This window comes from Branchiostoma floridae, chromosome 7, assembly GCF_000003815.2.
Source record: "Branchiostoma floridae strain S238N-H82 chromosome 7, Bfl_VNyyK, whole genome shotgun sequence".
NCBI lineage: Eukaryota > Metazoa > Chordata > Leptocardii > Amphioxiformes > Branchiostomatidae > Branchiostoma > Branchiostoma floridae.
This window is the reverse complement of record NC_049985.1, coordinates 14,411,651-14,438,619: the sequence shown is the minus strand read 5'-3', so window position 1 is coordinate 14,438,619 and position 26,969 is coordinate 14,411,651. Positions and strand designations below refer to the sequence as shown.

The window sequence follows — 26,969 nt, the reverse complement described above, 5'->3', positions numbered from 1 at the left end:
GTGTTTGTGTTGGTTGTAAACTACCTCAGTAGTTATTTCTGTCAGCGTGATATTATTTTCAGGAAGCTATATTAAACTATAGCCTTAGGCAGGTCACAGAAAGTGAATTTTACAGATGATATCAGCGCGCTCATTACTTTTCACATGATTTTGAAAAAAAAATCACATCCGGAGATGGTCAACATGACGAGTTGTGATGTTTTGTCTCTTCAAATCTTGTTACAAAGTTATTATGATCTTGTTTTATTACCCTCGCACATTAAATTTGTTGTCTTCAGAGGATGTCATCCATAAAATCTACTCTGCTGTGGCCTTATGTATACTATGAAAGTGCGTCTATAGAAGAAGCAATGCCCCCCAGCTGTATATATCACTAATATTGGATATGGATGATGGCACAAAACGTGCAATTATGTGATTGTTGATAATCATCACATGGAGTGCATGTTAAGTGATCTATTGAGTGAATTTCCACAGTTGTTTTCCAGTGGGAATATTATTTTCGATTTTTGTCAGAACCACTTCGGTTCCTGGCCTGTTGCTGCCATCCTTGAGTGTCATGGCATAACTGTTGTCAAGCTTTGGGGAAATGGACACCAAAGTCCCGCCATGCTTCACAATGCGCCACTTCTGATAGTCATTATTCGGAACCCTCGGGGTATTGATGATGCTAGGGAAACAAAACAACAACAAACAACAGTACAATGACTTCGTAATTTTTTCAACAATTCTTTTCTTGTTATCTACCCACTTACATGTGACTTAATCTTATTCAGTATGAGCATTTTAGGTAAAAAAAATGTGTGTGTATGATCCCTCAAATGACAGGTTCAGTGACAGTTGCAAATACTTACCTCCCAATCTAATGTTACATTCCGTCAGGACAAGAACACAACAATGACAAAAGACTAATGTTGTCAGGGGACAATCATTTTTACCCTTTCAAGTAGTCCATTTCAACTCATTGTTATCTTTTACAAATGTTTTCAAATCTTTGTAATTATATGCCTATAAGATTTAAGACATTGAAAGTATTTTGAATGTTATTTCAGGGTTCTAAGTATTTCCCCGGTTGTGTTAAAGGTGTTGTTAAACTTTGGAAATGTCACAGTGTGCAATAGGATACTTACGACAGTCTCTAAATAATGATAACAGCATTCTACTATCGATATCATTTTCTACCATTTTTGTAAAACTTTGTAGATGGCTCAGTGGCCTGGGTAGATCACACATCCATAATTAAGTACAGGAAAGTATGGTTGAATGTCATGCATCGATGGCTCACCACAAAGGACCCAGCAGTGAAATCTAGAATGTACAGGGCTCTAGGGGCAGATAATGCGGCTTTAATGGGGGCAAGAGTCGAAATCTACCATTTGTAAATTGTTACAAATATTTGAAAATGTTTCTAGAAGTGAAAGAATCACATAGATATTGAAAATTATTCTAAATAAAGAGACTTTTGTATGGTCACTTCCAGAATGTTTCCAAAACGTTCACATTTCGAACGAATGTTTTTAAATTTTCATATTCATTTTTTGCCATGTTAGAGCTATTAGGGCTTAAATATCCTTTTATAATTCAAACCATAATGCATGTTGTATTCAAAAACCACCTCAGGGACTTGGAATGAGTTCTACATAAAAGAGAACACAAAATTAACTACCATTCACAAAATGCCTGTTGCAAAAATGCATTCAATTTTCGTTTTTCCTGTTTTTCCTGCAATTTGCCTTCGGACAAGAAGTTGTAATTATTTAAGCAAATATACCATTGATTGATTGAAACTTACTTCACATCAGGTCCTATGGCGTCGCCCTCCAGAGCCATGGCCATGTTGTCAGTAGCCTTAGCTACTATGTAACCCTCGTCCTAATGGATTGTAAAATAACATATCATCAGGTATATAAGAGAAGTTATACATGCTTGATAGAACCAGGAGTTTATCTGAAAGACAGTCTGAGAGCGAAGTCACTAGTATTATACATTGTATGATAGTTACATTAACCAATCTAATGTTGTGAATCCAAGTTTCACACAATGAATCTGATCTGCACATGTGCGTACATTTGGAGGTCATGCATCAAAATTACATTTTTTGTGAAAATAAAAAGGACACATTTCTCCAGATGCGATCACTGCAGATGCACTCATTTTGAATTGTGTTCCTCGCAAACGACTATTAGGCCTACAAACCATCATTACCTGATGGAACCACAGTTGGTAGTCTTGATTTGGCTTGGATTCATCAAAGGCAACAATGTTAGCTGTCTGGTTCCTGTAATCGTTGATGGTCATGACATGATTTGTCCACGCCTGGCTTCTGATGAACTGATAGATAAAGAAGCTGTTGCTTCATATACATGTAGTGGTATTTACGATACAGCACATATGTGTATATCGGTATGGCGGCTTTGAAAGCCATCTTCTGATACTTGTTCCACCATGCCCTCCAGCGTATATGTATATGGGGAATCTTAATAAATAAATAAATCTGACAAAAAGAAGAAATTGCAACACTTGTGTATGCAAATAGTACAAATCTGTCTTGAAAGAATGTCATCTCGAAACTTAAAACGAACTGTATTCAAACATTTGTAACAAATTTATTCAAGCATACTAATCATATCATACTTTCAATATTTAGAAACATTGAAACATTGTTCATATACGTAGAAGAGAATATACTTAGGGCACTGTACATTTGGTTACTTAGAGATAACATCACATATTCTTTTTCAAACTTAAAAATTGAATCAAGTATTGTTTTGTGTGAGACCAGGGAGGGCTTGGTGAGGCTTAGCAGTAAGGAAAACATGTCAGGAACCCAGGAATTAATTAATGTAAACCATCGGTTCACATAATGGTTAGAAGTAAACAAAGAACTGAACTGAACAAAGACAAAGTCACAGCGATTGCATCAGGTACAATGTATGGCATATAAGACGCATTACTAACAACTACACGTTATTTACATTAGTGTACTACTCTTACATGATTACTCCGTCCAAATTACTGTGACAAAGTGCGTTTCACATTGAATACAAATAAGATAAGGAATAACGCACCTGATAGGCTGGCATTGGCTGTGGACAGGGAGTTTTCTGGATGAAAAATGAACAGAAAAAAATTACGTCAAATATCAGACAAAAGTTGAGTCATCTTGTATGCCACTTAATGGTAAAGTATATATCTCATCGGACTGCGGCAAGGAAAGCTAGGAAATTTTTGCAAATTGTCAGCCTTCCCATGGTGTGTGCATTGACATAAGTAGCCCAGATAAGCCAACCAAAATAGCCGCGCCGCAAATCCTCAATTTTAGGTAACCAATTGCACCAGTTTAAACAATTTTCCGAATGCCTGGCGCAGTCCAGTTTGATACATGCCTTTTACACAATGTGCCAACTTTGCAAATTTGTGTCAATTTTCCCTTGCACGCGCTAATGTCACCCATGTAAAGAAATCAACATGGCCTTATGACGCCTTAACATCATAGAAGTGCCACAAGTGGTTGTTAAAATCTTCAGTGGCCCTTAGAAGTACAATCACCCGATCCAATATGAACGAGGGACACACAGGAAATAGGCCAATCAGAATTAGAGTTATACATTAATACAGAACATTGACTAATCAAAAGGAGCAAAACATATGCTCCATTGCCAATCTTTGAAGAAGGCTGGATCCCAAGATCTGATATAGATAGTGAAATGTCATCCTCCAGGACAAAAATATCTAAACATTCCCTGGCACTAATTACATTTATCTCTACATGATACAAGTGAAGCAGGCTTTTCCTTGTTCCTCTCAGTAAACTGGGTTGAATCAGTTCTTTTACCATAGGACTAATTCTTTTCAACAAATGCAATTACTATGTGTATGAAGTAGAAATGGATCTGGAATATCACCTGACGGGCTGTCATGATGGTTGCTGTGAAGAAAGATTCCTTGTCAGCTCTATGTGTGTGAAAAAGAAAGAAATTTAAGTTCATAATGTCCATCTTGAAATTGTTCTTTCTAATATTTTTACAAAATGACAAGAACAAAATGAAAACAGTCTGGTAGTTTTCGGTGTTCCGTGAGATCGTTGTTTTCATGATCAGTTTTTTCCGGTTAAGAAAAGTTAAGAATTTGTCTTTGTTTTCGATAATTGGAGGGACAATCTCTGACAGGCGAGATTACCGACAAGCGGTGGCACTACGTCCTTGCTTCTGAGACAACTTCGCGGTAGCTGACTGGTCACGTGTACTCGACGCCGCGTCGATGGAAGAGAAAGTCTCCGAGTTTTACAGTACCATCATGCACCTCGTGGAGCATCACTTCCCGATGAAGGTCAGGTCTGTGCGGGCGGACGACAAAAGTTGGATGACTGAGAGAGTGAAAAGGGCCATTAAACAGAGACAAGAGGAATTCCAGCGACACGGAAAGTCGCCTCTGTGGAAACAACTGAGGAACAAGGTTAAAACAGTAGTGCAACAGGCCAAAAACTTTCACTACCGTAACTGTATCCAACAGCTGAAACAGGAAAATCCACGCAAGTGGTGGTCATGTATTAACCGGGAGCTTGGTCGGTCGCAGAAGTCGGGACGCTCTGCTTTGGACGGGATTCCTGCGGGACAAGCGGCGGAAACGATCAGTCAGCATTTCTCTGAGGCATGGTGCCAAAGTGTTCCACTTTACATGTTCCCCCTACCACTAGGTGACCCAGGTCCTGACTTGTGCTCCATTGGGGAGGTCAAGTGTCTTCTGAAGTCTGTCAAACCCAAGAAGGCATGCGGGCCCGACAGTTTACCTAACTGGATTCTTACTGAGTTCGCAGAGGACCTTGCTCCGATTGTGACCCACCTTTTCAACGCCTCATACGCAGAGGGGACAGTTCCTGTAGGCTGGAAGTCTGCAAACGTGGTCCCGGTGCCAAAATTTCCCGGTGCATGTCAAGCTCGTGGCATGAGACCAGTGTCCCTCCTCTCAGTCTTAGCAAAGCTTCTAGAGAGATGCATCTTGAAAAGGCTGCTACCCTCCATCCAGTCAGTCATCAAGAACCAGTACGCCTATGTAAAGGGTTCGTCAACGACCCTGGCTCTTGTTCGCATGGTGCAAACGTGGCTGACAGCTGTGGACGCAAACAAGCCGACGCTCGTCAGAGCCATCTTCGCTGACATGAGTAAGGCGTTCGATCGCGTGGACCATGCTCTGCTTCTCCAGCGTGTCATTGACATTCACGTCAGCCCTCGTATGCAGAGATGGATTTTCAGCTTCTTACAGAACCGACGGCAGAGAGTGGTTATGGACGGGGAGAGCAGCTCCTGGCGCACCCTAACGTCAGGGGTGCCCCAGGGAGGAGTGCTGTCTCCGTACCTATTTCTGCTGTTCATGAGCACACGCTCCACCGTGTATAACGACACAATGGATGTTGGATATGCCGATGACGTTTCTCTGTCGAGGACTATTCCTGTGCCTTTAGCTGATCAGGATACAACTGTTGAAGAGGAGTCTACTCATCTTAACTCCTGGGCAGAAGACAACAGGATGACGTTGAACGGTGGGAAGAGTTTACTTCTCCAGATCTGCTTCAGCAAATCTGCTCCGATTCCACCTATGATCACACTTGGAGGCCAACCAGTTCCATCCGTTGACTGTGCCAAGGGGCTAGGTTTCTACATGGACAAGAACCTCACCTTCGACGAACAGATCTCTGCAATGATCAGTAAAGCATCGCGCAGACTATATTATCTGCGTCTGTTGACGAAGCAAGGTACCAGTATAACGGACCTGATACAGATATACCTGTCACTTGTACGTCCAGTACTTGAGTATGGCCATGTGATACTGGTCGGGTGCAGTAAGGAGCAGGAACTGGCCATCGAGAGGGTACAGCGCCGGGCCCTGCGCATCATCTCCCTTGGAGGTAGACGCAGTGTGCCCGACTTGCCAACACTGAAGGTCAGACGGGAGGAGGCAGCGGTACAGCTGTTTGAACGCATGCTCAAGGAAGACCACCCCCTACATGACATGGTTCCACCCACAAGAACAGGGGCCACGGGACGCACACTTAGAAACTCTAGGACAATCAGTTTACCAAAAGCCCGTACTAAGAGACTCAGCAAGTCCTTCCTCCATAGCGCCATCCGTCTATACAACAAGAAGGTTACACAGTAGTGCTATTAACACTTGTTGCTAGCCATTACCTGTACTGCTTGTTAACTCGGTACCGTTTTCCAACACGTTGATTTTAATCTATTATGTATGTTATACAAATGTTAACTGGAATCTACAAGTCGTTGTTTGTATGCAGCTATTGTTATTATGTGTTTTGTGTGGCTTTGGTAAGCCTGACGTGTGTAATAAGGTCAAAATTCGGGTGAATGTGTGTTTGCCCGCGAGAACCTTAATAAAATAAAACATTGAACAACATTGAACATTGAACATTGAACAGGTGCCGGGGGAATCCAGGGCGACCCGCTGTGCGGTGCCATGGAACCTCTGAGGACATCGGTCGGCCGCGTAGAAAGAACCTATCATTTCAGTAGTCGACGTTTAAAAATACGCTACCTGTTGCCCAGACAAGGAAAAATGCGATGTAAGCGGTAAAAATCTGAGCAAGCCACCTGAACGTTGCGTCAGTGGTACGTTACGGATTGTGGTTGATCGTGAGCGGCGCAAAGACAGCAAAGTCTCCCGGCCGGGCGCGGCGCAAAGTTCTAGTCTCAGACTGGTAGCCGGTCTGCGGACGAGTGGCATGTTCTTCCATGTTGCTTTGGGTGTGCTTGCCGGCCTAACATATGATCCGTAGCGAAGCCGAATTCAACTACTCGCTTCAGAAAGAACAGGTCAAGCCACCTCAGCCTGGGGTCACCCGATTTACCTTTACAATTTGTGTACACATTGTATTCAGTTTGGGGCTTGGAGAAAAATGTTGTTCCAATAGAAAAAAGGCGTTACTTCGGAGCGAGAAAAGTGATAAAACGGAGAAACATGAAAGAGACTTATACATATTTTATCATGGCTATATATAGTATGTATCCATATCTGTTGAAAAATCAGCGGCAACACCTTCCAAGCACCAAGGTATTCGAGTCATTTTTTAACCTCGTCATACCAACTGTCATGAAAGTGACTCATAACGGTTACGCATGAAAGAAACTTATACATATTTTATGATGTCTATAGCAGTTATCCATATCTGTTGGAAGATCTGCGGCAACACCTTACAAACACTATTGTACTCTCCAACTTTTCGAGTGATTTTTGAACGTCGTCATAACAACTGTCAAAACAAGTACTCAAGGCGACGGAACCTTGACTTGTATGACCCCAACCAAGGACGCGCTGCTTTTCTTTTCGAACTGAAGACATGCAATTAGCGTTCCCATAGGATGCACGGACACGCGCGTTTTTCTGTGCGGACTGAAGTGAGACAACACCGTCTTGACAAAACCGAAGTACACACACTCTGGTTTCTCTGGACATAGTTAAACGTCTTTGCTTCGTCAGCAAAGCCGACAAGCCCTTGGCCCAGGCGACCAGAACCCAATGCAACAGGTGCGAGTAGGGCCACACCAAGCCAAGTTTTTCTGTACGGACCTAAGACTCGGTGAGAAAAGACGGTCTCGCCTTCATATGCAGGGATTTGGTAACGACCAACCTCCTCGGTTGTTGTTGCGTCAACTCCACAGTAGGCGATCATGTTGTAATCAAAGTCTCAGTACTCCGTACAGAAACAAACAGACCTGCAGTTCTGTTATTAGCAAGCATGGCGGTTTCGTAACTGCAATTTTTGTTGCCACTAAGATTTGTTGCCACTATTACTTCGTTCAACCTTGCGTCAACTGCACAGTATGGGGGTAGGTACTGGAGTGAAGACGGTAGACCCAAAGCGATTAAATCTATAATTTCATTGATAGCAGACACAAGCTGAAATGAGTGGATTCTAACCTAGGCTAGAGGCGAACTGAGCCGGGTCAGCTGTTCTTAGGGCGAATCAGTCTCCTCTACAAACCCCAGTCATTGTTTTGTTGTTGTTGTTTTTTTTTGTTAAAAAGATATGCTTCCTTCTATTTCACGTATCGGAAATGAATGGGAAAGACTATTACTATGTGAAACAGCGAAAGAAACAACGAAATTTTGCAGTGGCTCACTAGGCTTGTGTTCCGATGAAGACCTCAGTCAGATACCAACATCTCTTTGAACGCACTCGAGTACTCATGGGGTCTATTGCAGGGACACGTCTTTCTGAGGGTTCGTTAACGTTCAACTTTCAAGAGCGTGGCACTGGCCAATAAAGTCTGCCGACGCGCGTTCGGAGTGGTCGAAACTAACAATAATGAATTTCGGAGACGTTTCATTCCCCAAAGAGTAGGGTTTACCGTTCTCGCGCACTGCCAGACACGTTTGTGTCCGACTTCCCGGACTTCGCGCTTGGGCGGACCGTGGGGAGCGCTCCCCGCAACCCTGACCAAAGTTTCTTACGGACAGCGGTACCGCTCGAGCGACGTTTTTTTCTGCTACATATTACATATTGACAGTCACTAGTAAGTCCTCGCAAGTCAAAGGAAGAATGACAGAAACTACTTTGCACCTCAAATGCATCCCTGGAACAAGCCGCAGTAGTGATGGCAAAACGTTTCCATTAATTAAATCATTCGGCAACTGTGACACAAATGAAACTTACAAATTCTGGTAAACCGAAGTGAGGATGATGTCGACCAGGGTGGCGCTGAGTTTTATGCTGTGGAGACTCGGGTCCGCAGTCTGGATAGCTTCGGAGTTCCGGAGAAACTGGGGTTTGGGCGGTTTTGCCCGAAACTTAAAGCCGCTGAACAGAATTTGATGTGTTTGAAATTAATGACAATCAGGTATTGTTATGCAAATACATCAGGAGAAATGAACCCTCGCATTGATCAAAGCTTGCATAAAATTGTAACTCCTACCATTCACGTGAAGAAATCATGATTCATACATGGATACGGTAGTGATGGTGCATGACTAACTTGTTTACCGCAATTGTTGGGTGTGCCTACAGTATGACTAAGATTTTACGAAAGGGCAATGAACCCTACTTGAAGCTCAGCTTCAGAAACGCATTGAAATATAATTATTTTAGTCATCTTCTGCTTAGGGTCCCTGTAAAGGTAAAAAGAATTCGAGAACGTACTGTTATTTCCAGAAACAGGCAGTTTCTCCAAACTTATGCCAATCTACAAAACTTAATCATATACCACGTTCATGTACTGTGAAAGTATCATAATGGTTCCTTCATGTGAAAGTTTTCAAATGATCAGCTTTATACGGATTGTGGTCGATCGTGAGCGGCGCAAAGGCGGCGAAGTCTTCCCGCGCGCGGCGCAAAGTTTTAGTCTCAGACTGGAAGCCGGTCTGCGGACGAGTGGCCTATTCTTCCATGTTGCTTGTGCTTGCCTGACATATGAAAGCCTCAGCAAAGCCACATTCAACTACCCGCTCATGCAGAAATGACAAGTCATGTCATGTCCTGAGCCTGGGGTCACCCGATTTACCTTTACATTCACATTTGTATACATTGTTTGTAGTTTGGGGCTTGGAGAAAAATGTTGTTCCAACAAAAGAAGCGAAAGGCGTTGCCGCGGGGCGAGAAAAGTGATAAAATGGAGAAACATGAAAGAGAATTATACATATTTTATTATGGCTATAGTATGTATCCATATCTGTTGGAAGATCTGCGGCAACACCTACACTGTGTTCGACTCATTTTTTAACTTCGTCATAACTGTCATGAAAGTGACTCATAACGGTTACACATGAAAGAAACTTATACATATTTTATGATGTCTATAGCAGTTATCCATATCTGTTGTAAGATCTGCAACACCTTACAAACACTATTGTACTCTCCAACTTTTCGAGTGATTTTTGAACGTCGTCATAACAACTGTCAAAACAAGTACTCAAGGCGACGGAACCTTGACTTGTATGACCCTAACCAAGGACGCACTGCTTTTCTTTTCGAACTGAAGACATTCAGACAATTTCTATTTCCAGAAACAGGCAGCTTCTCCAGACTCTACAAACTTAATCATATACCACGTTCATGTACTGTGAAAGTATCATAATGGTTAATTCACGTGAAAGTTTTGTGTGCTTATATCTTTAACTGATCAGCTTTATATATAAATACGCGTAGCTTCATATAATTAAGGCGAAGTGGCGATGAACTTGACTAAGAGACAATGAGACCCACAGAAAGATCAGCTTCAAAAGTTCTCAAGTAAGTTGAATCCACATTAGTGTATTTTTTGTTTTGTTTTGATTAACTTCTCCTGCGCTGAGTCCTCAAAAAATTCCTTTACATGCGGCAACACCTTACAAACACCATTGTACTAGATTCATTTTTGAACGTCGTCATAACAACTGTCATGAAAGTGAATTATAACACCCATTACCATAATACCGCGATTAATCATGATACCGCCTTATGATATAAGCGATGAATGTAATGATATATACTTGTGCAGCAACAGTAATTTTCGAGGCATGCACACTTTAAACATCCAGGTGTTTGACACATTTTCAAAAAGGATTCTATACTGATGTGTTCGAAGACAACAAGGTCAAAAGTTTTCAGTTCCTTATCGGGGCAGGCGAGCGCGTAGTGGGAAGAACATATCGTTATGTTTATCTCCGGATTTGTAGATAATAATCACTCGTGTTCACGGCACAAGACGAGCAGTAATCTTAAATTTCTGTTTGGTTGGTGACCTAAAACTCTTGTCGAAGTGCCAAGAACTGTTGCATAATAACCTGAATTTACAGTTGAATGGGCAAAATAGAAACGCCGCCATGTTTTCCCCGCTATTTTTATTTCAACGCCAGCGGTAAAGTTTACGTCATAGCGTTGTGACGGGCCAAAGTTAAAATTCTTGACAGTATATGTCCGTTTCTTATGCCTTTTGCACCGTACAGTTTATGTTCTTTTGTACAATTATCAACAGGAAATTAAGTAGCAACAGTGGATGTTTATAGGTACATAACGTCAAGTTAATATTGTTCCTGGTGGTATTATGGAACCCAATTCAAACCGCGCGAACATTCTCCGTGCAATTCCGTGTTGTGTTACGATTGCGACGTTTCGTTTTAGCAGGGCTAGAGAGACAAAAAATAGTTACACAACAGAATTGGCAAAGGTAAGCTGCAATAGCAACATGTAACTGATCATTTTTGAAATACTGGTGCATGATCAACTTGTGTACAGCAGTCGTTGGGCGTGCCTTCAGTATGACTAAGATTTTATGAAAGGACAATCAATCCCACTTGCAACTCAGCTTTAGAAACACCTTAAGCAGGAAAAGTATCTTGAATCTTCACGTAAACGTCTGTGTGTTAACCAATCAGATTTATACATGTAGCTTCATATATTGAACTATGGACTCCACAGAAAGATCAGTTTCAGAAAATTCAAGTTGAAGTCAGTGTATTTTTTTTTCATTTTGATTAACTTCTCCTGCGCTGACTTGAGTCAGTACAGTGTTAAGGCAAATTTCACATTTCATATCTTCAACTAGAGTTCCACGAACACATCCCTTCGCCAAATAATCATGCCTTTATTCAAGACTTTAAGGTCTTATTCATGTATTACTAAAGAGTACCTACTCCAATAGCAAACGACTGCATGCATGAACGTGTGTTCCCACAAACCCACAAACGCTACCAATAACATAAACTTCTTGGCAAAGTTGACAATGTCAAATCATGTAGTCACTACCAGACTCCGGCCAGGCCAAACAATAGGGGGGCTTTGGCCAAGTGTCTTTTGACATTTCTCTCTTTGTCAGTTACATATGTGACAAGTTTGAAAGTCCTATCATGCACTGCAGTGGATTTATAAACATCCGTCATTAATTATGAAAATTAACTAATGGTTTGCTTCATGTATGTCATCACTTAGGCTATCTACATAACAAAAATTATGACAATTGGTCAACATATTAATATTTTCTCATCAATTATACAAATTAGGTTGTCATTTGCATAATTAACATGTATTGACATTTCTTTCTTTCTCAGTTACATATGTGACAAATTTACTGTTAATTTGCATAAGTATCCTTCTATGTAAGTCTTCACTTAGGATATCTACATACCAAAAATCATGATGATCCGTCAACATGTTCATGTTTTCTCATTAATTATGTAAATGAGGTCGTCATTTGCATAATTGATATGTATTGGACATTTCACTTTCTCAGCTACATATGTGACAAGTTTGAAAGTCCTATCATGAAACTCAGTGGATGTCTGAACTTTCCTCATTAATTATGCAAATTAGCTGTTTATTTGCATGATTAGTATTACATTATGTAAGTCATCACTTAGGCAATCTACAATTATGCAAATTAGCTGTTTATTTGCATGATTAGTATTACATTATGTAAGTCATCACTTAGGCAATCTACCACTCAAAAATCATGGCCACAGCATGTTCAGAACACGAGATGTCAAAAATTGAAGTTTTGCTGCAGTACCTCAGGAAGCCGCTAGGAGGCCCATTATCGAACTTAGCCTTCGTTTTCCTGACCCCTACCCACCCATTTGTGAATGATGACAATATGAGAACCTTTGAGGGGCCCTGGAAGTTAAAGTTCTGTTGTAATGCTGCATACAGCTAGGTGGCGCTCTTTTCAGTTGGATTTAAAGAGTTGAAGTAAGTTGCACGGATGACATTGATTGGTGCACAATTCAAGGTCGAATGACGAAAAGTGTATCATTTCCCGACACGCATTGCGATAGTTGGCAGAATCACATTGCCTTGTGCACTTTTCAAGGACGGGACATTTGAATATTTCCCGCCAATCCTTCAATCTGAGGTACATGGCCTGTTAGTAGGATTTCCATTCTCAACGCACATGCGTGCGGCGGCGGGGTTTTCCGTACGCGTAGCGATTTTCGATTGATCGCTGTGTAAAATTGAGAACGGCCTAGAACTTCAAACTTACCAGAATTGTAGTATGTTGTATGTAGACCCTGGCAATGTTGACATTTTAAACAGGGGATAAAAGATTGTTGAGATATAGCCTTCGTAAAAATGCCTCGCGAGCCGGGGAAGTCACTTCCGCGTTTAAGTGTTCCGCGGGCATGGCGTTGCGTCAGCCTTATTTGCATCTCAGTCTTATTTGGAAGCAACCCATATATTGTGGTATCGGATGTGTAACTTTCTTGTACTACAATTTTAAGGTGGTTTTCCCCCAGTTTGAAAATTTTGATGGCATTTTTCACCCTTGATGTCTTAGTTTTTTTAAAAACTTCCATCCATGTGTGTAACAAGCGTTTTCTAAGCTTTAAAATGATGTATCTTCATGGCTACCTTGTCCCCCCAACGACCTGGAGGTCAAGGGACTAGGTAGGTAGAAGGTATAACATGTGGAGGTTTGTTGTGAGTTAGCGATGTGAACGTCCAACATGTGCGACTCGCTCCGTGTGGTGTGCCGAGTCCGGGCCGTGAGTTACGGCCGTAGGACCCTGCATAGTTAGGCGGGTCCATAATTATCAAAATATTCTCGTTTCCACGTAAATTTTAGCGTATTGATACTCATTAATTTGTATACAGATAGCCACATTTCTAAGTAGCCATATACAATGTATATATATATATATATATATATATATATATATATATATATATATATATATATATATATATATATATATATATATATATATAATAGGCACATTGAATAACCACCAACTGCCTTTATTTCTGCGTTAAAAAGGCAACAAGACTACCTTTACCTACGTTTTACTTTCAGGCGGTCAGCTACCAATTTCAATGTATAGCGGCTATTTGTTGCAATTTCAATTAAAGTATTGGTGCTAGACCACTGAGTATATACTGTATAGAATGTAATCTATTATTAGAACACTCACGCCCTAGTTTGAAAGTCAATTATATCGCGGTGAATTTTGTCAATCTCATCAATATTGATTGGTCAAAGTCATTTGGCTATAGGGAGATATAACGTTACAATATCCAATTTCCATGGGAACGGAGTCCGACGTATTTCTATGCATCATACTAACACTCATGAACACACGCGCGCGCACATACACACACACACACACACAAACACACACACACCTTGATGGCACGTTTTGTTTATAATGCCTTTTTAAATGTTTTTTTTTCTTTACTTTGTCATTTTACTTTGTATAATAAGCCAGAAACGATGTGTGCTGGATGTACTGTATGTTTACATGTCTCATGCTAACACATACAACCATTCCGTCACTCTGACGAACAAGGTAAAAATTACAGAATCACAAAATGCAAGCAGTTACGCTTTATTATTAATTAATGAAAAAGCCAGAGCTACAAAATCTTCAACTTCCTTAACATCGCCAGTCTCAATGTCAGACAGCAGATACAGTAGTGTTGGTAACTGTACGCGTGTTAAAAGACTTGATATTAAAAATAGTTTTCATTGTTTTTTTTCTGGGGACTGTAACAAAAGATGTAACACAATGTACTATTTCCAGTTGTATTCCTAGATCCTTGACATGATAATTCTTTTGCTATAATGTGCTTTCCCCAGTTAGTTCATATTTTTTTCAAGCCTATAACAGATCATAAGAAAATGGTAACATTTTGTCTTCTTATTCGTTATTATACATTTTGGGTCTCAAGTTCTTAACATGTCACAAGTTCTTTAACATTCCCATCAACCATTCATCTTAGGATAACATAACATAAAAATCTGCTGACGTCATTGATGTACAGTCATGAAAGTCATACCTGTGACAAAGGTAAGCAATGCAGTTTTTTCTTGTCTTAAACTACATTCACACAAGTTTCACGGGTCTTCCATATAAGTGTTAACTCTGAGACCAGAGTACATGCTTTCCTTTGGCTTTAGATGGAACAAAGCGGTTCTTACTTTGCAGTGTTAGACTTTCAACTGTATAGACTGGGGTCTAAATTTCACTTATCGTTTCCTATAGATAATGTATACTTGAAAAAAGGTGCCAATGATATAGATACAGCACCTCTATGTGTAGATAGTTTTACACATGTTTTAGACTGCTGTAGTTGACTAACAGCCTGTCTGCTAATATGGGTGTAGCAGCGGTCTCAACATGAGATGCTTGTATCGAAAACATTGGCAATGAAAAACAAAAACTATTGGCACAGCGTCTACTTCTATGACAGAACCACAATTTCCTAAGGCTTAACGCCTTCGAACATGTAGGAAAACTCACAATCTGAATATTTCTCACTTTTCACCAAGTAAACTTAGTATGATTTGTCATTAGAAGGACATTGTGTGCCTGATTACCAATAAACTATGTTAAAATAGCAAAAAAAAATATGTAAGGTCTATTAGCACAGCGTCTACTTCTATAACAAAGTCATCATTCCTTTAGACTTGTGGTTTTACATGATTTCATGAAAATTCACAATCTGATTGTTTCTCATTTTTCACCAGGTATAGATGGTATGACATGTGCTATCAGAAGGACATTGTGTGCCTGCATTTAGATAAATGGTAATAAAAAGCAATAAAATCTGTTGGCACAGCGTCTACCCCTATGACAAGATTCACATCCCTATAGACTTACTATCTTCCCAAAATTCAGGACTACTCACACTCTGGATGTTGCCAACTTGTTGTCTGTCTCTAGAGGGACATTGTGTGCCTGATTCTAAATACGTTATGACAAAATGAAAAAAAAAAATGTGACAAAATTGACTGAAGTCAGGGGTTACATGTACGAAAATGGAATTTGTAAACACCTTAAACAATATGATAAAGGGAAAGTAAAGAGAATTGTGGTAAAGAGGTCCAAGGATTATGTACTACCTTGTAACCGCATGACTTCAGTCTGATCAGCCCCCTCGTAAGAGTTCTTTAGTACAAAGGCAGGAGAGTTACCTGAATACACTCTCAAGGATATCCTTAGAAATCTTTCACCTTTCCATGCAACTGCACACATATTACATGTACATGTACCATGTATATGTATATGGAATATGAAAAATTACATGGAATTAGATACATGTATTTAGACTCGTGACAATGGCGACAGTACAGAACATATTGTTGAATACTAGCAAGTTTATCTGATGTCATCATAACCGTCTACAAAGGTTGCAAACCACTTCAGTTGTTTTTGTTAGCGTTATAGTATTTCCAATGAGCTATAGTTTAAGCACCAAGAGACCATGTCTAGCAGTGAAGTAGACGTTAAAGAAGGACAACAACAACAACAACTTAAACCTTAGGCCACAGCAAGTACATTTGATGGATAACATCGGGCATTGATTTTCACCTAATTTTGAAAAAAAAGAATTTTCCCCCTCCAGAGATGGTCAATATGATGAGTACCAAAATTAAATGGTGTGGCATCCTTGATTGTACTTACAAACCTAGTTTGATAACAAAAAGTGGGACCAATGTGGCTAAGCCATGACTGTTCATAGATAAGTTACTTGGTAAGTGAACCAGTCTAACACACTGGTGTCACTTTGGGTACCTTTTGAATACAGAAGTAAAAGACTTGTTGGTTGCAATACCATGTTTTGTTGCTTCAATTCTTGTTACAATGTCTATTATTTTACCAATCGTGTTTTTTTCACCCTCTTACATTAAAGTTTGAGTCTTCAAAGGAGGTGTCATCCATACAATTTGCTTGCTGTGGCCATACAAGTGCGTGTATAGAAGAGGCAATGTTCACCCCCAGCTACATATTGGATAGATAGATTGGATAGTTGATGACACAAAAAATGCAATATTGTGATTGTTGATAATCATCACATTAAGTGCATTTTAAGTTTACTTGTGATCAAATTTCCACAGTTGACTTCCAGTAGGGATTCCACTATCTAGAATTGGTGTCAGAATCACTTCAGTCCCTTCCTGCGGGTTGCCGTCCTTCAGTGTCAGGGCCAAATTATTATCCAGCTCTGGGGTAATGTACACCGCTCCCGCGTCGGTGGGCACGATGTTCCACTTCTGATTCTGAGCACCAGTCTTCGTCCTATTGAAGATACTAGGAAATGAAACGGCAAAAAAAACAGTTCAATGACTCCTCTTCATTTTGTCAACAATCACTTTCTCGTTACCTATCCATTTATCTGTGACTTCATCTATCCAAAACATTTTGCGTGCATGATTCCGAATTAATTGATGTTAAGAAATGCCAGGTTCCGTGACAGTTGCAAATAGTTTCCTCCAAATCAAATTATACATTGAACAAGCACCTAGCTATGACGAAATTACTGTTGTTAGGGGAAAATCATTTTCACACTTCAGTAAAATCCATTTCAACTAATTGTCATCATTGACAAATGTTTAAATTCATTGTAATGATATGTCTAAGAGATTCTATACTTGAATGTTATTTCAACTTTCTAAATATCCCCTCGTCAATGTAAAACTTTCTTCGGAAATGTTAATGATGTCAAATGGGATACTTCCAATAGTTTCTAAATGATGGTAACAACATTCTACCATTATTTATCATATTCTACATTTTGTAACACTATGTGATAATCAGTGAACTGGACAGAAAGCAATTCACACGTTCAATGTATAGGGAAGTACAGTTGAATGTCGATTGCTCGCCACAAAGTACCCAGTAGTTACAAAAAAATGTAGAATATGCAGAGACAAACAATAGGGCTTTTATGGGGCAATCATCCAAATCTATCGTTTGGAAATATTACAGATATTTGTAAATGTTTCTAGAAGTGAAGTGAAAGAATCACATATCTATTTGAAATTTTTGTATGGTCACTTTCAGTCAGAATGTTTCCGAAATATTTATCTTAAAGAATTCTGAAAAGCTTGTTTAAGAATTATTCGGGCTTAGATATTCTTTTATAATTCAAAATTGTTATAGATAGTATTCAAAAACCCTCACAGTGACTTGGAATGCTTTTTACAAAAAATAACTTAATTAACTACCATTCTAAAAAAATGACTGTTGCTAAATGCAGCAAACTGTTATTATTCTAACTCAAACTCGATAAGTTAACATTTAGACTAGAGTAGTCACAATTTCATATATTTCTCTCAATAGTTTTTTGTCTTTTTTCAGTTTCATGCAGCTTGCATTCGGGCAAGAAGCTGTTATAAACTAAATATTGATTCAGGTTCATGGAATGAAACTTACCGATTACCATTTGCTGGTGTCGTCACTTCGTTAGTTACTGCTCTGTTGTCTGCAGTAGCCATAGCTATTATATAGCTGTCATCCTAATGGATTGAAAAACATATCATCAGGTATAGATAGAGAAGTCATACATGATTGAACCAGAAGTTTATCTGAAGGAAATTCTGAGAGTGAAGCTACTAGTGTACATACATTGTATGATAGTTACATTAACCAATGTCATATGGTGAATTCAAATTACTATACCGCATACTTCAGCAACTACAAGATACAGGGACTGAATATATTACTTTTCACCACTTAACCAGTTTTCTGCTCAATGTCAACGCACAGGTAATGAGTAAAATGGTCATTCCATAAGCCCACATAAATCTGCACATGCGCATACATTTGGATCACTTAAATCATGTGATCCCGTTTGCTTACTGATTCACACACTTGTGTCAGACATCATGCCGTCCCGTGCATCAAGATTACATTTTTGTGAAAATAAAGGACACATTTGCCCGGATGAGAGCCCTGCAAATCCACGCATTCTGAATGGCGTTTTTTGTACACAATTATATTAGGCCTACACGCCATCATTACCTTATGGTACCACAGTTGGTAGTCCTTATTGTGCGCTTGTTTACCCATGACAACGATTTGAGTGTTGTCGTCGTTGCTGAAATGTTTGAGGGTCATGACAAGAGGATGGTCCTGGCTCACGATGTACTGGTGAATAGTGAACGTGTTAATTCATGTAGCGGTATTCACAATGCAGCATGTGAGTGACAATCAGAAGAAATTGCAACATTAGTGTATGCACATACTAGTTTTACACAGTCCTCTTGAAATAATTCTCAGGGCAAAATGATATCAGTTCTCCAAGTAATGATATGAAACAGCTACTATCATGACTTCTAAAAGGTCCAAGATAATGTGCAAAGGAAATTGTTCGAAGTCCTAATATTGGACTGTATGATCTTTGACTCTATGATTCTCTGCAGATGAAAATATCAAATGGGCCAATACTGATGGCTGGAGACCATCAACAAATGAATTACAAATTACAAATCAAGAGTTCGGAGACCTCAAATCTCCATGAAATATTTTAGTTATGCAAATGACTCTCACAACTGCATAATTTATGCTTGGATATATACAAGTTTAACTGACTTATACAGGTCACAATATTGACAATCCAATCATTTACTACATGAATTAGAACACTTTCGCATTGATTATGCAAATTAGAGACTTATTAGCATAATTGGTAGCTGCTTATCTTCCACCTGCCACAAACTGCGTATGAGTCATATAATGGAAATCACTATAAATATAAATTTTCCTTTAAGTAAATTAAGTCCAAATTTGTATAATTTACACTTCATTGTGTACATCTCTGCCAAAGATACCTGGATACTAAATATCATGGAAATCCATCTATCCTATGTTCCGTTATGCTCCTTGGGAGATTTCGACCAAAAATGCCGCTACATTTCCAGTTTTGCTGCAGTACCAAGGTCACATACCAGGGACCCAAAATTGACCTTGACCTTTGTCTTCCCAACCCCTACCCACACAAAAATATCATCTGACCACAAATATCGATATCTGGAAACACAGACACACCAAAAACTATACCTCCCTTTATCATGGAGGTAATTATGATTAACATTAATTATGTTACAAAGAAAAATAAACTTTTCAGAGATCAGACGTAAGTTCTGACAAACTGTAATATAAGTTACGCCAAGAAGCAGTTACTCAAGCAACTAGATGTGATTTTGGAAACGGTCAGATGTTTCAGACGTGTAATGCAAGATCACTACAAGCGTGAATGTTGTAAAAAAAGTTAAATAACTTAAGGGAGGTATAAATGAGGAATGCATGAGAATACAAAATAAAACAAAGAATAACGTACCTTATAGTGGTGTGCCGCCATTTCTGGATTGGGACGCTTCGTTTTCTAGATGAAAAAGAAACACAAAAAGTGGTGTCAATCACCAGACGAAATTTGAGTTAACTTCTTAAGCGGTTCATCAAAGTATAACCGCCCCACTCAATCAGAAGGAGCGATACACAGGGAACTGGTAAATCGGAATAAGAGTTATTTAGATCATTGACTAATCAAAAGGAGCAAAACATATGCCCCATTGCCCATCTTTGAAGAGGGCTGGATCACAAGATCAGATATGCACCAAGGATGAAGGGTCTTTGATTAAGACTTATTTTCGGAGTCACGGGAAAACACCCGGAAGCAACATCAAGCGGCTGACGGGCGGGAATCTGAAAAGCTTAACCAGAGACAATTGGGCAAAGCGGTGCAAGCAGGGTCAGTCAATCTGGATAGTCTATATGATAATATCGTTGATGACCCGCCAATTTCTCAGTGTATATGGTGCTCTAAGGCCTGGTCATTTGCTATAACCACCTCATAAATTCATTCGCTGGTTATAGCAAAAGAGCAGGCCTTATGATCCCATACACAGATCGGGGCTAGTCATCAACACTTCAATATCGCTATTCCTGAAGAGGTTTTGGAGATAAATTAAGATTTGTGGAGTAGAGCAGGGAAATGTCATCCTCATGGACCCAAAAGTTAAAAATTTCCTAGCATTATAATTACACATATATCTGCAGAAGTAGAGAGTGATTCATGTATCTAGTATATATATATATATTCAGATATATATGGCTCTATCAATAAAAGTGAAACGGGTGCGTTGAATCAGTTCTTTCACCCTAAGGCTAATCCTTTGTAAGAAATGCAATTAGGTGGTATGATATGAGCATCCAGTGAAAATAGAAGATGCAGTTGAGCTAGAGTTTGATTTGAGAAAAAGGATTTTCAAGGTTTTGCAAAAGTGCTGGAAATTCTTGTATCGAGGCAAATGCATATCTGTAACACAACAGTTATATGTAGGCAGGGCGGCGAAGTTTCCCGGTGCGGCGCGCGCGGAGTTGTATCATCAGACTCAAAGGTCAGCGAACGAGTGGTTTATCGTTCCATATCTCGCTTTGATTGTGGGTTTTCTGAAAGCATCCTTGCAATTCCAGACCCTGTAATGGTTTGTTGATCATTTTATTCAAGTATTCAACTTCAAAATCACGTCGCCACAGGCATGAACCCATCTGGAATTGAGTTTGATTCTAACAAGACTATTCACATACATGTATCACAAGAAAGCAAATCTGTGTTCTGGAGATCGATAAAAGAACGAGACGGAAAATGAGCAAGACAAAACAAACTTTAATCAAAATCTCAATACGCCGTAGAGAAATAAAGAGGCGTACACTGCGGCGCAGTTTTGTTCTTGGTTCTTGGAAGGCATGGCGGGATATCCGTAACTGTTCGTAGCTGAGGCTGCTTGACTTCGTTCCTCTTGCGTCAACTCCACGGTAGGTGCTGAAGCGGTCTACACGGTGGACCAGCAGAACCCGGACCGACCAGCTGTGCGATGGAATCCGGCAACGATCTTTGGAAGTCAGGATATCGATCGGCCGCGTCTATCATTTCAACGGTAATAAGAAAGCTTCTGAAAAAAGCTGCCCGATGCGTATTTTGGAAAAAGCCTGAATGTTAAACAAAATCACATGAAAAAAGAGTTTTTAAACATCGAATTACTGAATTGGTCTGTCCTCTATTAAAAAAACATTACATGAGATTTGTCTTACAAAGAAATGGACAGTCATGTTATCCATGTTATCTGTATTTATTAAAGATCGTGCGTTCCTTCAGTGCGTAAAGCGGAAACTTTAATTGTATGGCGTTCTACGCCTAGGCGCGCCTGACTTATGGTATCGCGACGGGAGGTATGGGGTAATCTCAAAAACCAGCGGGTCTTGGGCCGTCATATTCGGTCAGGGGATGGGTGAACATGTTAGCCAACGAATGCGCTAAAAAGTTTTGCATATCGTTCCGAAAGTTTCTTAAAATGGGCAACTTTTAAACTTTTGGGGGCAATTTTTTAGTGAAAAAGGGACCGTGCGGGCCGGAGCTGGGACGTGTGGGCCGGAGCTGGGACGTGCAGGCCGGAGCTGGAATCAGTGCGGGCCGGAGCTGGGACGTGTGGGCCGGAGCTTAGGACGTGCGGGCCGGAGCTGGAATCAGTGCGGGCAAGAGCTGGACCGTGCGGGTCGGAGCTGGGACGTGTGGGCCGGAGCTGGAACGTGCGGGCCGGAGCTGGAATCAGTGCGGGCAAGAGCTGGACCGTGCGGGCCGGAGCTGGAGTTTAACGAGGGTGAAATAGAAGAGAACGGTTGAAGGGTTGGACGGTTGAACCAACCGCTTCTCTGGGCTACGCACCGGAAAAAAGGGACCCACATTGAGCAGCCCAGAGAAGTGCAAAATCGCGTCGCACCCGGTAAAAAGTTTAGCAAGCCTTCAATCAGTAGTACGTGCGAAGTGTGATCGACCCTTAGCGCGACCAGGGCGGCGAAGTGTTCCCGATGGCGCGGAGTAGTAGTCTCAAACTCGATAAGGTCTGAATGGCTTATCCTTCAACGTTGCTTTGCGGGCCTTGGGCTTTTTTAAAACGTCTCAAAATTCCTGGCCTTGCAATCCTTTCAAAAGTATCTTATCAAAGTGTTCAACCTAAAAATCATGTTGCTGGAGGCATCTGAAGTTGCGTTGGATTCTAACGAGACTCTTCGTATATCAAAAAGAAAACAATCTCAAGTGTTCTCAAGATAACAATAAAAGAACGAGACAGAAAGTGAGCAAGACAAAACACATTTTAATCAAAATCTCAATACGCCGTACGAAAAAAAAACGGCGCGCAATGCTGTTCTTGGTTCAAGTGAGGCATAGTCCATGGCCGTTTTTGTACCACCGAGAGGGACCAGATAGAGCTACCATGGAATTTTTTTCAAAATTAACTTGGTTATTACATATTTAAAAAAATCCATGGTAGCTCTGGTCTCTCTCATTGGTACAAAAAACGTCAATTTCGGGTCCTGGTCCATTGTAGATCGCGGTCCACGACCAGGTCTGTTTGGGGACCACGGCACCGGGATTGTACCGTCTGACAATCGAGGGACACTTGATTACATGCGACATACTGACAAAGAAATGACATGGTGGTGATCAGTCTTCGCACGTCCAAGATTAAAAGTCTTTTTCAGATCAAATGTATCACTCGCAATCATCATTTAAATCCCTGACTGTGCCCAAACCCAGAATAAGCTAAGAACGCAACAAAAACTTGTTTAATCTAATCGGTAACTGACAAGGACAAACTTACAAGTTCTGGTCAACTGAAGTAAGGCGCTGAGGTTGTCCGCTGGGATGACGGTCCGCAGTCTGGATAGCTTCGGAGTTCCGGAGAAACTGGGGTTTGTGCGGGTCTTGCCCGAAATTTATAGCCGCTGAACAGAATTTGGTGTGTTTGACAGTTAGATATGATTGACAGTCAGGTATTGTAATGCAAATACATCAGGAGAAATGAACACTCGCATTGGTTAAAGCTGTCAGAAAGTTATAGGTACGCCCCCTGTTCACGCGACAAGATCATGGCTGACGCATGTTCATGGATGGTAGTAGTGCATGATCAACTTGTGCACCATGTATGTATCTGTCATCAAAGTATCATTAGTACTCCACGTGAACACTGGGTAATTTTTACGAACAATGAACTCCACAAAAGGTCAGATTCAGTAGCGACTTATGCAGGAGACGTTGAATCCACAAAGTTTTTTTGGTGTCGATAAATTTTCTTTTCTTATGGTCCATGTAAACGTAGAAAATCTGAAAGAACTGTATGATATTTCCGAAAAAGGGTCAATTGAATCAAACTTCAGTAAAGTTCAACACGTGAGGTTCTGTACACCATGCGATTACGCGAAAGATCAAGGGAGGTGTGGTTCAAAAACTCCTTTTAACGATGCCATTGTGACAATGCTTTCAAGTATTCATTTGTACAAATGCCTAAGGCTGTGCATGCGCATTTGAAGTGTTTTCTGCACGAGCCAAGTAGTCTGAACTTTGTCAATAGGGAACCACTGAGGGACAAGATAAAGAAGAGAGACTATGGAAACACGGAAAATCCAATCAATATTACAACAGACTAAATCAGTGGTGACTTATGCAGGAGGCGTTGAGGGTATTTTTTTCACTTTCATAAATTTTCTTTTCTTTAGTGCCCATGTGAAAGTAGAAATTTTAAAAACTGTACGATATTTACTTAAAAGGGCGGTTTTTCTAAACATATGTCAATCTGCAAATACAACAAGCTGATCATGCGATCCTACACGTGAACATGTGATACAACTTCAACCAATCAGCTGTAAGCGCGTAGCGTCATGTAATTAAGACGAAGACGCAATGAACTTTACTAAGGGACAATGAACCCTACAGAAAGTCCACCTTCAAAGAGTCTTATCCGAGAGAAAATCTAAAATCTACTCCAAGTCCTACAATCCCCAAATGACATGTTTTTTTAAATCTATGGCAATAACATATTTTTCTGTTTTTGGGATAGCGGCTTTGAGCGACTTGCAACAACGAAGTTGTACAACACAGTAGAAAAATGAAGTATTGTTTAACTTGCGTACATTAGATGTTATAATGAAAAGTCCATGGATACCAAAACTATAGTTTCACTACGAGTCATCTTTTTTTTTTCACTCTCGGTTTAGTCTGAGCTTATTTCCCTTCTTTTAGCTATCATCAGTGATTAGCCTTAGTTTAAAACTCTCAGCAACTTATTTTAGCCATTCATGGCAAAAAAAAAAAATGGTTGCAATATTGACAATATTTCCTATCTTCTGGCCGTGTGTTTTGACACAACATGACGAGAGGTACATGGTGTACATGAACACGTGTGTACAAATTTATTTATATATACGATTTATCCCAGTAGTCGATATTTACAACCCCATTAACCCAATCCTACACACATGGAAACCTTCTGAGGTCTAGTCTTTGTATTTTTGTCATGACAAAACAAGTTTTCTATAAATGTCCACATGCAGTACCCTTCTTAGATAATGTACATGCTTAGTTAAAAGGCAAACAAAATGACTGGACAGAGCCGATGAACACACATATTTACTTGTACTAACGCCTAAGGCTGTGCATGCGCATAAATGTTTCTACACGAGCCAAGTAGTCTGAACTTTGTCAAAATCGGAAACCAGTGAGGGACAGGAAAAGAAGAGAGACTATGGAAAATCCATATTTCAAGCGACTAAATCAGCGACGACGTCGCGACTTACACAGGAGACGTTGAGTGTAGTTTTTTTTTCATTTTCATACATTTTCTTTTCTTAGTGTCCATGTGAAAGTAGAGAATTTCAAAAACTGTATGATATTTCCCTAAAAACGCCATTTTTCTAAACATATGTTAATCTGAAAAACACAAGCTGATCATACGATCCTTCACGTGATCATGTGATACAACTTTAACCAATCAGCTGTATGCGAGTAGCGTCATGTAATTAAGACGAAGACGCAATGAACTTTTCTCAGGGACAATGAACCTCACAGAAATCTTAGCTTTAAAAAGTCTTATCCGTGAGAAAATCTACAATCCATACAAAGTCCTACAATCCCTAAATTATTTTCAGTAGAATTTTTTTCTGTATTTGGGATAGCGGCTTTGATCGACTTGCAACAGCGGTGCTGTACAAAACAGTGAGAAAAATGAAGAATTGAATTTGATTACTAGTAAATTTTTGTGCATTCGATGTTACAATGAAAAGTTCATGGATACCAAAAATATACTGTAGTTTAACTCTGTGTGGTTTTCCCCCTGCAGTTGCGTAATCTTTTTTGACACTCTCGGTTTAGTCTGACCTTATTTCCCTTCTTCTTTGAGCTATCCTCAGTGACTAGCCTTAGTTTAAAAGTATCAATGGCTTATTTGAGCCATTCATGGCAAATAGAAAAAATTGCCTCTCCAAATGATTTCGAATCATGAAAATCGACAAAATTTTCTGTCTGATTTGTTTGTTTTGACACACCTATACCATGACGAGAAGTACATTGTGTACATGGGTGTACAAGTTAAATTATATGTAACATCTATTATCATAATACCGGCACGTTTACGACGATTTCTCTAGCCATACTGATTTGACAAATTGTCAACGCATCATTTTCTCCAGTTACATGTTGCTGTTATAGCTTACCCTTGCCACTTCTTCTGTGTAACTTTTCTGCCACTCTTGTCCTGCTAAAAGCGTAATATCGTAATTGTAACACGCCGCGGAATTACACGGCGAACGGGCGCGTGGTTGAGAGGGGGTACAAAATACCGTCCGGAAGAAACACGGCACAATTAACTGTCGCTATGTACCTTTATACATCCTTCATGTTCCTTCCTTTTCTGTTAGTAAATGCATAAAACATAAACCTGCATGAGCATACAAAATGTCATGAGAAAACGGACGTATACTGTCAAGAATTTTCATTTAACTTTGTCTGTCACAACCGCTATGACGTAACACTTTACTGCTAGCGTAGATATAAAAATGGCGGGAAAATGGCTGCGTACGTTCAATTTTGCCCATTCGAATTCAGTCGTAGATTCGGGCTATTATGCAACGGTTCTTCACACTTTTACATGAGTTGTGGGTCACCAAGGAGCTTTTATCAGGCTGATAAAAGCTCCTTGGGGTCACCAATAGAAATTCAAGATTGCTGTTGAATCATGTTCGTCTTGTGGCGTGAGCTTGTGTAATTATGATCTACAAATCTGGCAATGAATGTGACGGTGTGTTCGTCCCACGACGAGCTGCCTGTCCCGAAAAAGATACTGAAAACGTTTGGCCTTGTTGTCTTCGAATGCATTGTAATCGAATGATGTATTGGACACCTAGATGTCTGAAGTGTGCATACCTCAGAA

At 40.0% G+C, this 26,969-nt stretch overlaps 3 protein-coding genes and 1 long non-coding RNA gene across 5 annotated transcripts in view; 1 reads left to right on the top strand and 3 right to left on the bottom strand.

Moving 5' to 3' along the window:
- LOC118419959 (nuclear pore glycoprotein p62-like) overlaps window positions 1-26,969 on the top strand; it is a 68,492-nt gene that overhangs the window by 12,032 nt on the left and 29,491 nt on the right. The gene's annotated exons all lie outside the window — the stretch shown is intronic.
- On the bottom strand, window positions 265-2,323 carry LOC118419984. The gene is made up of 3 exons (XM_035826690.1): window positions 2,206-2,323; window positions 1,793-1,872; window positions 265-670 (listed from the first exon to the last, which is right to left on the bottom strand). Exons 1-3 carry the CDS (start codon window positions 2,296-2,298, stop codon window positions 457-459), a joined length of 387 nt encoding a protein of 128 aa, XP_035682583.1. The 5' UTR covers window positions 2,299-2,323; the 3' UTR covers window positions 265-456.
- Window positions 3,072-8,761, bottom strand: LOC118419989. The gene is made up of 3 exons (XR_004831713.1): window positions 8,669-8,761; window positions 3,906-3,954; window positions 3,072-3,104 (listed from the first exon to the last, which is right to left on the bottom strand). It is a non-coding gene; the product is annotated as an uncharacterized LOC118419989 (long non-coding RNA).
- The window catches only part of LOC118419981, a 16,941-nt gene continuing 4,265 nt past the window's right edge, over window positions 14,294-26,969 (bottom strand). The window contains exons 1-5 of one of the 2 annotated variants that reach the window (XM_035826684.1): window positions 23,367-23,676; window positions 20,045-20,089; window positions 18,727-18,852; window positions 18,139-18,221; window positions 14,294-17,013 (exon numbers count right to left, since the gene is read on the bottom strand). In XM_035826684.1, the coding sequence (XP_035682577.1) occupies window positions 16,797-17,013; window positions 18,139-18,221; window positions 18,727-18,852; window positions 20,045-20,065 (447 nt within the window). In that variant the 5' untranslated portion in view covers window positions 20,066-20,089; window positions 23,367-23,676 and the 3' untranslated portion in view covers window positions 14,294-16,796. Of the gene's footprint in view, window positions 17,014-18,138; window positions 18,222-18,726; window positions 18,853-20,044; window positions 20,090-23,366; window positions 23,677-26,969 lie in introns of those variants that run through there. The other variant, XM_035826685.1, reaches the window with a different exon arrangement.